Source organism: Ruditapes philippinarum, unplaced genomic scaffold (assembly GCF_026571515.1).
Source record: "Ruditapes philippinarum isolate M1 unplaced genomic scaffold, ASM2657151v2 ctg1578_1_1_1_1, whole genome shotgun sequence".
Taxonomy (NCBI): domain Eukaryota; kingdom Metazoa; phylum Mollusca; class Bivalvia; order Venerida; family Veneridae; genus Ruditapes; species Ruditapes philippinarum.
The window spans coordinates 327,306-340,750 of record NW_026862400.1 but is presented as its reverse complement, the minus strand read 5'-3'; the positions used below and the strand labels follow the sequence as shown (position 1 = coordinate 340,750).

At 34.4% G+C, this 13,445-nt stretch overlaps 1 protein-coding gene across 1 annotated transcript; it reads right to left on the bottom strand.

Annotated features, from left to right (window-relative positions):
* Positions 1–2,778: 2,778 nt before the first annotated feature.
* Positions 2,779–13,012, bottom strand: LOC132718994 (uncharacterized). Its single transcript, XM_060702727.1, has 10 exons — positions 12,862–13,012; positions 11,120–11,529; positions 10,212–10,458; positions 8,563–8,646; positions 7,903–8,082; positions 7,623–7,685; positions 6,301–6,405; positions 4,935–5,042; positions 3,883–4,008; positions 2,779–3,192 (listed from the first exon to the last, which is right to left on the bottom strand). Exons 2-10 carry the CDS (start codon positions 11,492–11,494, stop codon positions 3,173–3,175), a joined length of 1,308 nt encoding a protein of 435 aa, XP_060558710.1. The 5' UTR covers positions 11,495–11,529; positions 12,862–13,012; the 3' UTR covers positions 2,779–3,172.
* Between the last annotated feature and the right edge of the window lie 433 nt (positions 13,013–13,445).

Below are 13,445 nucleotides of genomic sequence, written 5' to 3'. Positions count from 1 at the left end.
GGTCTTATGAGTGGTGATCGTCCCTTAATCCCCGCCTGATGCAGTTTCAAATCTCTTCAGGATCTTTGACTCCAGCTAGCTAATGGAAGACTGGTGGTTCTACTCCGGTGCCCACTTGTGCCAGATATACATGTAGGGGATTACCGAAGTTCATCATCAGTCATTTGAAAAATAGCCATAATGACATTTGCTGTGTTGATGTAACTTGTAGCCCAAACAAAACAAATGCCGGTTTAAATATTGACAATCCATTCCATTTGTTTTAAGCTTCTATGTTAAAGCTTGAAGTGTAAATTAGTCTCGAATTAATTGTACAAGGCGAGCGTGCTCGTTTGAAAAACGGGTTGTACTATAGTTTTGCCCCTGGCAGGCAGGTGGCGTCCAAATTTGTCCGCAGCATATCTCCTACATGCATGGAGGGATTTTAATGAAACTACATAGAAATATTCACAACTATGAGAAGCAAAGTCATGTGCATTAACCAGGTATCTACATATAGTATGTCAAAGGTCAAATTTAAAGGTCATTGAAAAACGCTTGTTTGGAGCAAAACTTCTACATGTATAGAGGGATTTCAATATAACTTGGGACAAATGTTCAACATTGTGAGGTGGAGTATCAAGTACAAAATTCCTGTTTTGCAGAAGCTATTGGAATAATATACATGTAGTTGAAAGGCTGGAAAATAAACACTATCGTATAGATTTTAACTAGAGATATACAAATTAATCGTTGTGCAAGCAGAATTATAAAAAATTTGCCAAGAAGTATAGTTTATAAAAGTCACTTATGGACAAACAAAGCTTGAAAATTAAACATATATTTACTCTATGCAATTCAATAAAATGTATAAATATACCAACTAAAAATGTAAATAAACTATGTTTTTGGTATCTGCCTGTTTATTTCAAATACTTCCGGTAGAAATTAAGATTATAAAAATAGAATTAACTCCCTGTATTAAAGACGAGTCCATGGTAAACGAAGATGGAAAACAAAATATATTAATAAGTGATTGATGCAGTATTATATTTACATGGGGGTGAAGTGCAGAGTTATCCTGACAATTTGTTCTGCATTCTTTTGACAACAGTCATGAAGGTCTTACAAATTTTATTTTCACAATAAAATAGTCGTCAAAATGGTCAGTTATAATATACACGCATATCTTTCAAAAGAGAAAATAAGTCTGAAAATAGTTTTTATACCGCTATTCATGTAATTAATTAATCAATTAATGTATTTTGTTTTGCATAGGGAAATGCAATGGATGTAATTCAGTAAATTTAAGCCTTATTTCAGCATTGTCATTTTCGAAACCGAGTTAGAATATCAACACAATTTGATTTATACACAACATACACAATGTGCGTGATCTGTAACGCAATACATATCAGAATAATTTTAGTGCAATGAACCCCTATGACAAATTTTCCCCAGAATGTGTCCCAGAATTTCAATCACATGTTTTATAAATACACGGAGATTCTTCAGCTCTGCCTCCATAATTTCCATTTTATGTTATACGTCATTAGGCGTTGAACTAAACTATTTCATCTGGGTTAATTGGTCATTTCAAGTTTTGGCGTGAAGATGTAGTAATGTTTGGCGAGAAGATGTTGTAATGGTTTGTTTGCACTGTACAAATATTTGTAAACATGTTTTAGTTATGTTTCAACTCATCTCATATTTACATAAATGAAAGTTTTAAAATAAAACAGACGCATCGCCCGAAGCCGAGCCTACTAATCTATGTAAAGAAATCCTGGTCTGTTTTTTTTTAATTTTACAAAACACTGCATTTTGCATTTAAACATTATAAAGTTATAAAATCAAAGTAGACGAATAAGAGAACAGCATGTGTGAGTGTTAGTTAATACGTCAATGAGTCAAATTCAATCGCAACTTTTCGGTGGTATTTAGCAAACGTATAAAAGCTGACAATAGCCGAGGTGTTCCGATAGTAGTTATGCAAAAAAGCTCATTTTGAAATGTTCCTGTCATGATAAAATGTCTTCAAAGAAAATCACATTTGCCTGTTATAACTATTATTTGCCATTGTATTATGTATTGATGTATTGAAAATCGTTCACTTACGTAATTTTTAAGTCTGGATCACGTTTGTGATATACTTACCCTGAAATATTAAGCTTCTATATGAAACATTCGGTTATAACAGTCTTTTAATTTCATTCTGAGAATGTCAGCTTCTTTTTTCTTCTTTTTTTGTGTTTTTTTTTTAGATTTTTGCTTTCTTTATTACGTGCAATCTTTTACTTGGCATAGTTAGTAGCGTTTTTGTCAAGTTCAAGAGATTTAGAATGCAAATTTTGTATACACTTATGATGGTAAATTTCACTCAAAAAATATCTCTGATTATTTCATGCTTTCCAGTGTTTTATTGTAATATATCAGATGATTATATTCTGATAAACCACTAGTGAAATTTATAAAATATAATTTTCACTGTAGCCGGACTATATCTAAATGCGGATGAAAAGAAAATCATAACTAAATGGAATAACAGGCAGAAATAAATGCTGTCATGCGTAAATGTTGCTTCTTTATGAAAAGAAAGTCGATGTCACCATACATCATGTTAAAAATGTAACAAAATTAGAGAAATTTAACAGAACTATATTTCAAAATTGATGATGTGACGTCATGATGTGATCACGTCACAAAGGAGAATGCGCGACGTTACGCGGCAAAATCAGTAAATAATACTTAAAATCACTTAAAAAGCATGAAATAAACAGAAAATTTATTTGTTTAACATATAAGATTGAAATATATTTCATTCGTGAACACCAGCTATTATATTTTCACTCGTGGCTACGCCACTCGTGAAAATATTGCATCTGGTGTTCACTCAGTGAAATTATATTTCAATCTTACATGCAAAACAAACAAATATCCTCTATATATTCCGTTCACAGTTGAAAGTGATAAAATATGCAATGATAAAGTTTATTAAATGTCGGAAAAAGAAAATAAATATCAACATTTCCTTTCCATGTGTTCAGTAATTTTTCACCGGGATACACTATTATTCAAGGTATTTTGCCGTAATTCCATCTCACAATGTTTCAATCAAAGTAACATGATTAAAATAGTAAACCGGATTTTCATAAGCCTCCATTGAAATGGTGTCAGACTCTATACGGAGCTCTTATGGCGAAACATTTCTTGCTGCAAAACAAAAATTAATTATTCAAATCTAGGTATGTTGCGCTTTCTAGACTATACGTTTTTGCCGCGTTTGTTAAAAGCACTGAAATCTTCTTAAGCGCATACTTTTCTTATGAGTTCACAAAAGATATAATATATATAACTTATTATTAAAAATTATAAAATCTTAGAGAATTTAAATTTCCTTTACTTATTGTTTTCGACTTACAATAGCCAGTGTGATGGCTGCTTAGATGTGAAAGCTTCGTCAGAGAAAATGAAATAACTATCAGTTTATGAAATAATTTTAAAGGGACTCCACTGAGGTTTAAAAGCCTTAAAAGTTAAAGCATAACATTTGAATTTCTTACATAAATGAGCTGGGGCACTTTAAACAAAAATATATGCAAAGGTAGATAAGAAATATACTTTGAAATAAATAGAAAATCGTATTTTTATGGTCTTTTTTTACAGCGAAAAGCGTTTAAACGCCTTTCATTTTGGGTCATTTTTTACAATTTGAATAATTATTCTGGAAAAACGAAGTGCGCGAATGATCTGAAATTTTGCACAAAGATTAGTGGCATAAACCTACATCAAATGGTACATTTATCTGGAAAACATATTTTCAGTCCCGTCATGTCAAAAAACCTCAGTGGAGTCCCTTTAAGCTTAGAACGGCAGGTACATGATCATAATAATGAAGGATACCTTTCGTGTGACGTAACTCTACTTGCAAATCTTGAATCTTGTCTTGTTTCGTTCTCATACCTCGATGTAAATTTGCATTCTCCTGGACCATGCTTGTGTACGTCATAATTACTGAGGCAAGTTGATCTAGAATGAGAAAATGTCAATTTTATTTATCCATAATGCCAATGATTTATGTTAAGTATTGACCTGCTGAATTAACCAAACTTTAAATTTAAAACAGTGACAACAGTCCATATCATAAAGGTATTAGCTCGGAGACTTCGATATTGAAACACAAAACAAAACAAAAAATACCGTTACAATAACAATATCAACCCGCCCATCGTCGGATACCCACAGCCGGTCTGGCCAGTCAGTTTGGGCATGCGTGTTTGCTCGGCGGAGGATTTTTGCCTCTATAGTCATACCGCTAAAACGACCATTAGCTTTCTCAACAAACGCAAAGTGAATAACATAACACCTGCAGAATTGATGCCAAAAAGCTCAGATGCAGCTCCCATGGACTTTGGTATCTGGGATATACTGAAACGTATGCTACAGAAACGCAAGCTTTATACCATGTCCGGTCTCAAAGACGAATGGAGCAAACATGAGCAATAAACCGGACTTTAGAAAGCTGGCCAAAAGGGTGGAGAATTATTTACTATTGCAATGGATCCCCAGGCAAAAAAAACACACGTGCGTAAATAATTAGGCAGGTTTTAAAACTGTTTCATAATAAATTGGACGCCTCTCGTGTAATCTAGCGTATGTCATTAAATTTGCGAAAATTTTATATTAATTGACAACCATTTTTGTTCGGCGCGGATATTTTTTTTATTTTTTGTTACTCAATATTTCATTGGACTATATATATATAAAGTAAAATTTCCATAATTATAGTCCCACTTTTATAGTCTGTATGATATGAGATTACAATACATTTCTGGATACTGTACTTAATTTAGTATTATGCCTCTCAAGATCGTTTATTTCGTCATCATTTAACATATTTTGTTCAATTTGTATTTTTAATGATGAAGATCAGTTACATAGCACGTATATTTTACCTCCAACTGCCTGCTGTTGACTAAGTTCGCTTAAAACAGTTTCCAGCCGAGTCTGTAATAGAACGTCCATCTTGTCTGTAATATCATGTCTTGAACGATAGTCTCTGTCTGAAAGTATATGTTTATAATTATGCGGATGCGTTAATAGATTATAGTGGCTGATTTGTGCCATGTCGAACTTTTGCTTCGTGGGGTGCAAGGCGATAACACGAAAATACGAGTCAACACTTTGTCTTATTAAAGGCTTTTGTGCCATGCGCAACGTTGAGCGAAAGCACGACAAAGTGGAGACTGTCGAATTTTCATGTTTTCGCCTTGGACCCCGCGTAGCAAAAGAACTGACGTATTTTCGTGTTTTCGCCTTTGCACCCCGCGTAGCGAAAGTACAGACGTATTTTCGTGTTTTCGCCTTTGCACCCCGCGAAGCGAAAGTACTGACATATTTTCGTGTTTTCGCCTTTGCACCACGCGCAGCGAAAGTACTGACGTATTTTCGTGTATTCGCCTTTGCACCCCGCGAAGCGAAAGTACAGACGTATTTTCGTGTTTTCGTCTTTGCATCCCGCGGAGCAAAAGTACTGACGTATTTTCGTGTTTTCACCTTTGCACCCCGCGAAGCCAAAGTACTGACGTATTTTCGCTTTTTTACGCCTTTGCACCCCGCGAAGCGAAAGTACTGACGTATTTTCATGTTTTCACCTTTGCACCCCGCGAAGCGAAAGTACTGACGTATTTTCGTGTTTTCGCCTTTGGTCCCCGCGGAGCGAAAGTACTGACGTATTTTCCTGTTTCACCTTTGCACCCCGCGAAGCGAAAGAACTGACGTATTTTCATGTTTTCACCTTTGCACCCCGCGAAGCGAAAGTACTGACGTATTTTCGTGTTTTCGCCTTTGCACCCCGCGGAGCGAAAGTACTGACGTATTTTCGTGTTTTCGCCTTAGCACCCCGCGAAGCGAAAGTACTGTCGTATTTTCGTGTTTTTCTCCCGCGAAGCGAAAATATAACATGACACAAATCAGCCACAATAATAAAAAGTGTTAATAAATAACTATTCAATTACTTATAATACATATATATAGGTACAAAAAAGTGTTTATGTTACAGTACATTTTTAAGGCATAATAAACTTTTCTGGGGACCACCTCTTGTTTTGTTTTTTAATTTAATCAGTGATTATTATAAAAGTATTTTTATGTATAAAATTGTCATCTTCCCTTTACTTTACCTTAACTGTAACAGTACTTTTATATTTTTTATGTTAAAATCATTTATTAAATTTATATTAATATTATCATCATCATCATCGTCGTCATCGTCACCGTAATTATTATTATTAGTTTAACTTTTAGCTTTAGATAAAATACCATAAAAATGTTGAAGCTGCTGGATGGCTCGACCAAGTTTTCCTTCTGACGACACCTCCAGTTCACTTATTGATACAGTTAACCGCCGAAGAGTAGCGATTTCATCTGGAAAAAAAGTCGTTACTGGTTAGAAATGCATATATGTGTCCACATACAAAATTTCAAAAGCATGCTTTTTCTCAAACGTGAACGATGTCTGTTGCCAAACAATGAACAAAAAAAAAATTCATTTTTTCTCGTGAACGTTGCTTGTTTCCAATAAATAAACAAGATATTTTCAATTTCTCGCGAATGCTGCTTGTTGCTTAGCAATGAACAATTTTTTCTCGCGAAACGCTGCCTGTTGCTAAGCAATATACAAGTTATTTTTATATTTTTGCAAATGCTGCCTTATTGCTAACCAATTAGCAAAAAGTTTTTATTTTCTCGCGAATGCAACCTGTTGCTAAGTAATGTACAAGGTATTTTCATATTCTCGCAAATGCTGCCTATTGCTAAACAATTAGCAAAAAAGTTATTTTTTCGCCAATGCTGCCCGTTGCTTAGCAATATACAAGATATTTTCATATTCTCGCAAATGCTGCCTATTGCTAAACAATTAGCAAAAAAGTTATTTTTTCGCCAATGCTGCCCGTTGCTTAGCAATATACAAGATATTTTCATATTCTCGCAAATGCTGCCTATTGCTAAACAATTAGCAAAAAAAGTTATTTTTTCTCCAATGCTGCCCGTTGCTTAGCAATGGGCAAGATATTTTCCATTTCTCGCGAATGTGAAATATTCATCGGAGAAAGACAATTGCCCTACATATGATAATGCTATTGATATAATAATTATAATGGCAGTATGTATTTGGCACAATGATAGACTTTCATCTAATCCAAGAAGGAACAATGAGATAAGCCAACCTATCTTTGAAAATTAGCATCATAAACATACTGGCGGATATCCCGTTCCATCTACAATTGTATACCTTTTTGTACGACTATTAATTGAATCATATTTGTATAATACATGTACATTATACAATTAATACCAAACATACTACAACAATACATGATTGGATAAGAAAACTACAAAAACTACTTATATCAATGCGGTTCCTGTACCATTCTGAATTGTGAAAACGCCATTATTAATTCAAGTGTTGTACGACCAAACTGCTAAATCAGAATGGCGCGTGTTCAGAACAAAACTGCAAGAATGTGCCAGCTGCCCTGTCACTATTGAAGGCCAAAGAAGTCATTACATTACATTACAGGAATTCATTACATTACATTACAGGAATTAATTACATTACATTGCAAGGATTATATTTTTACCATCTAACGTCCCAATGTGATTCATCAGCTGCTCCGTTTCAACATGCTTTTCATGCAAATGTCCTAAAAATGCAATAAAAATAAGCGAACAAAAGTCAATGATTTCTTGAAATTTATAGAGTTATTGAACCATACAAACGTGAAAAATAACTAAAAATAATCAACATTATCAACTTGGTGAAAGCATTTCATTGTATATGTATTAGAAAGAGCTCTTTACCATTTACTCCATAAATTAACGTAAATTTGGAAAACAACATTTTTTTATCAACCAACAAACCTTTTAATGTTGCCACTTCAGTTTGAAGTTCTTCTATGGTTTTATCTTTGCTCGGGACGATGTACTCGCGGTAGTTTTGAAGTTCACTTGCTTGTGTAAAACACAAGTATTGAAATATTTGCAGTTGTTCATTTTCGGCATTGAGACGACATACGTCTTGTTCGGTGTCAAAAAGCGCAGCTACAAAAATGTTTCAAGAGAATTAGAAGTTTGGTGCCTGTCACTGAATTCCACACTGTTCTCCTTCTATAACATGCTCGTCACTTTCCGTGAAGTTCATGGATTATATATGGAATGAGAGGGATCTACGGAAGGAAACGAGCTTCCCCGAAGTCACACGAGCTTTTGAGGCATACAAAATGTACTTTAATTCAAAGCTGGTCCAATTTAGTAATATAAGTATAAAACGATCTTAATGACAAATTAATCACAGCATAATTTTTACACATTTGCCTTGTTCCATAAAAAATATTCTTTTTTTTTCTACAGAGAAAGAGACTTTCGTCGGCAGGTCGTTAAAAAACTCTCTGGTATTTTGCTTTAACAATAACACAGATTATCAAACAATTGAAGCATAAGGTAGATAACAGAGGTGAAAGGCAAATAGTTACAAATACAACAAGTTGTAACCTTGACGACGATAAACTGCATGGAACTTACCTTGAAGTCTTTGATTTTGGCTTTGTTCTTGTTCAATCTCTTCCTGTTGCTTTCTGACATCTTGTGTAAGTACATGTTCCGTATCTATAACAACAACAACAATAATAATAACAACAACAAAAACAACCACAGACTGCCAAATTCCCCGCCGAACAGGCGGAAAGTTAAAAAATAGGACGGTCCATCTGCACACACTACACCGACATTTAAAATGTAACTACATATGTAAGGCTATAACCAGAAAAGTACAAAGCTGATATATTGGCGCCAATTCGCCTTTCAATTCTTTTCTCTTCTTAGCTTAAGGTCTTCAGAATATCCGTTTATATACTATGACATGGCGTGACTTTGATGCCGCATCTGATGAAAAACAAAAATGTTAAAAAGCGGCTTATAAAGTTTTGGAAGCCAGAACAATTATCTTCTAAGCATTTTGAGTTAAAACCTGGAAAAATACAAATAATGCATAAAAACACAAAATCAACAATAACTCCAGAAATTATTTATGATGAGACGAGTTCTTGTCAACTGCGTTCCTTCTTACTGTGGTCTATCATCCACTGAAGTTTCGAATTTATGTCTCTAGAGCTTTACGAGTTTTGGTCTGGTCGAAAATTATGCAAGAAATGAAACAAAGGGCAATAACTTAAAAGAATGAAGTAAAGAGTTAAAATGTATAATAATTGTACACTGCACTGCTCGTAAGTGAAAGTTATCCAGTACATGTATAAAGTTATCTATCATTTATTTCATGCTTTCCAGTGTTTTATTGTAATATATCAGATGATTATATTCTGATAAACCACTAGTGAAATTTATAAAATATAATTTTCACTGTAGCCGGACTATATCTGAATGCGGATGAAAAGAAAATCATAACTAAATGGAATAACAGGCAGAAATAAATGCCGCCATGCGTAAATTTTGCTTCTGAAGGAAAAGAAAGTCGATGTCAGCATACATCAAGTTAAAAATGTAACAAAATTAGAGAAATTTAACAGAACTATATTTCAAAATTGATGATGTGACGTCATTATGTGATGACGTCACAAAGGAGAATGCGCGACGTTACGCGGCAAAAGCAGTAAAAATTACTTAAAATCACTTAAAACGCATGAAATAAAAAGAAAATTTATTTGTTTTACATATAAGATTGAAATATATTTCATTCGTGAACACCAGCTATTATATTTTCACTCGTGGCTACGCCACTCGTGAAAATATTACATCTGGTGTTCACTCAGTGAAATTATATTTCAATCTTACATGCAAAACAAACAAATATCCTCTATTTATCACTACATCCTTGCTCAATAATATTTATCCACTTATAAAGTTGAGACCGCCATTTCGGTGGGGGACAATAATGATGGTTCTTATAATGACAATAATAATAATGATGATGATGATTACGACGACGACGACGATGATAAGTATAAACATCATTCGAATAACTTTCTCACGACTTGCATGCTTTTGGAGCAGTTTTGAAATGTCCCCACCGGTCTTTCGTACATATTCGGCTTAGTGCACTTTGATGTGTTTGTATGTTTTTCTGTTACTTATAGCCTGATAGACTCATAGAAAATAAAAATTGAAACAATTGAAAATTGTAATAAATCTGCTCGTTTCCTCAAGCAACATATTACCTTCCAGTTGTTCAATAGTTAAGTAATGCGATCTTAGGATATTCTCACTGGCTTTTTCCATTTCTACGATGTGGTGTGAACTGATAGATTTGCCACAGACATTACACAGCTCATCAAGATCGTCTTTTCTTTGACTGAAACAATGTGAGCACATGCACAGGCCGCATTCAGTAACTGTGGCTCCCCCTAGCTCTGTCCGAAATATCGGACATTTCATAGGTGAGAATTCATCATTCCCAAACTCAATCTGTAATAGAAATATCATTATGTTTATACTTCAATTCTAGACGCGAAAATGAATTGCCACTAGTATAGAGAAGGTCCAGCCTACACGTCCTTGCCGTCCGACCAGGTTTGAATCTGTTGGTTGCATGGTTTTAGCATTTCGCTTTCAAAATCGCTCATATGATCAATGGATTGTTCCAAAATCAGAGTAGGACAAGTTCAGCACACAACTTTAGCAGGCTCTATAATTTGAAGCTGTTTAAGTTTATCGGGGCGTCCGTGAACAAGTGGTTACGGTCGTTAACTTCAAACCACTTGCCCCTCACCGCTGTGGGTTCGAATCCCGACAGGCCTTGAAATTTTTCAGGTGAGGTAGCTACTCAGCATCAGAGGTCTTCCTCCGCCAGAAAAACTAGAAGCTCCGCCATAAGACCTATGTGTCGGTGTGACATAAAACCAAAAAAAAACAAGTTTAAGTTTATCATTTTGATTTTAAAACACATCATACCTATATCAGCAATTAACATTTCCAAATCGAGCAAGACTTGAGCATACTGAGAAAGATGAAGAAATGCAGAAGAAATCAAAGTTAAGTCAGTAAAGAGGCCTTCCCACAACAGAAAGTATATATTCCGATAAAGGAATCCGAAATAGCCATATAACAAACTGTTAGGCAAGCGTACCTGATTCCGGTTTTCTGAGATCAGTGAAGTTTCCAGAATGGACGGGTTTTCGGCAGTATCACCCAGATTCAGGTCCGGAATGTCTACCAATATACTAGTATTTTCATTAGCTGACACGTTATCTCCAATTCTGTCCGATTCAGCAGAATCAATGTTTTCCTGATCAAGGTCATGTGGAGTTCTAGAAATGTTCTCTATCCAGGTTTCGAACTCTTCAGTACTTATTGGGTTATCTAAGGTGCTATCATGTTCAATGGGCGAAATGTTTTGCAATACATCTTCGCCTGTAGACGGTGTCTGGCTCTCATTGGTGATTCCTGCTGGGTGAATCGGTTGAAAAGTGCTCACGTGATCTTCTGGTTGTCTGGTTTCCATTCCGTCTTTATCGAGTTATCTTTCTTAGTACGCGTCTTTAACAAAAATGAATATATACTTTAATACATTTAAACTTGAAAACTAGATATTCTAATTAAACAAATTAACCCAATGCGTCGTATGTTGTGGTATTTTTAAATTGTGTGTTTGTTGCCATCCTAGCTAGTCTCAGTTTAGCTATGATATAATTATTGACTAAATGAAAATAATAAAAAAAAAAAATTCACTGTTATATTATTATATAGTCTATGATGATCTATTGATGTTTTAGTGCATAAATAACAAGGTTAAACACATTTTAGGTCAAATCAATGCCACTAGCACCTTTGCATAGAGGTATTGCACTACAAAGATTTAACATATTGTTAAGCCAGTTATTGTAAAGAGGTGGTTGCTCTACAGAAGGTTGCAATAGAGGTTGAACTGTAAGTAAATTCTACCTGCTTTAAATCTAAAACGGTCCATTCGATAAGAGGTTTTTATGTCCCAATTAAAAAACAATCTACCCAAAGTTTCAGGCCCGGTCAGACTGCCATGTGTCTAGACTACCCTGGCTCTATACTAATGGCAAATGTATATCACTTCCGGTGCCAGCAGGCTACGGGTGTTGATGATACCAACTTTTAACTTACACAAACCTTTTTTTTTTAAAGGTATAAATCTATATCTTATGAAATATTTCTATAAAATTTATCAACAGTAAAATTATATTGGTTCCATTATTATATGATTGATTCCCGATGAAAGTTGAATCATAGAATGTCTCTGTTATTTAACACGCATAAATAATGTAAGTAAACAGAATTAAATGTTCCGTTTGCTACTTTAAGTAGGCGTTTTATCCGTTTAGCAATGATTTTTGCATGCGCCATTCCTTTTTAAGGCGATTAACTACCATTTTTACTTCATATAAGCATTTTGGAAGTATTTTTTTTTAAAATTCAAACAATAATTTTTGCAATAGATATATAGCTTTATACACTTTAAGTCACTAAAGTTTGCCAACTGTAGCTATAACTTAATACAGCGGGTCAATACAATATGGTATGTCAATACAATATAGAAAACAATATGAGCCGCGTCACGACAAAACCAACATAATGGGTTTGCGACCAGCATGGACCCAGACCAGCCTGCGCATCCGCGCAGTCTGATCAGGATCCATGCTGTTCGCTATCAGTTTCTCTACATGTTAAAGGGTTTGTAAGCGAACAGCATGGATCCTGATCAGACTGCGCGGATGCGCAGGCTGATCAGGATTAATGCTGGTCGCAAACGTATTATGTTGGTTTTGCCGTGACGCGGCTCAAATAATAAATTACTTTGATACTATCAGTCTTTAATTTTTAATTATATTTAAAATTTACCTTTTTCCCTGTTAGAAAATTCCGAAAAATAAAAAATCATGTATGATTATTAATCAAAAATGGAGTTAGTCAGGTTTATTTTCCGAAATATCATTGTGCCCATTTGTGTTTACATTGTAAATGTAACTGATATATCGGTTTTTAATCTCATTTTCCGAAAATGCACTATTAAAACAATTTTCAATAGCGTTAAACGTGCATAATAATCTGCACTACCTTGATAGTTAAAGCTAGGTCATAATTTGTTATACCAAAGTGTTGTTTTTTGCTGTGATAAGGAATGGCAAAACAAAACCTCCAAAACATTTATATAACTTCAAATCACTTTAAAGGGACTTCACTGAGGTGTTTTTAATGTGACAACCTGGACAGACTTATTTTTTATTTTTTCTTACTAAAATCGGGCTAAGAATTGCAAATAAAATCGATATTTAATGTAATTCTGTGTATATTTCTTTAATAATGCTTTGCAGACTTCTCCATTTTGAGTGTTTTACTTGGTCTTTGCAAGAATTGTAATCATAGATCCATATGTTTTAACATGTTAAATTAACTAATAATATGACAGACTAGTGTCTTATCCC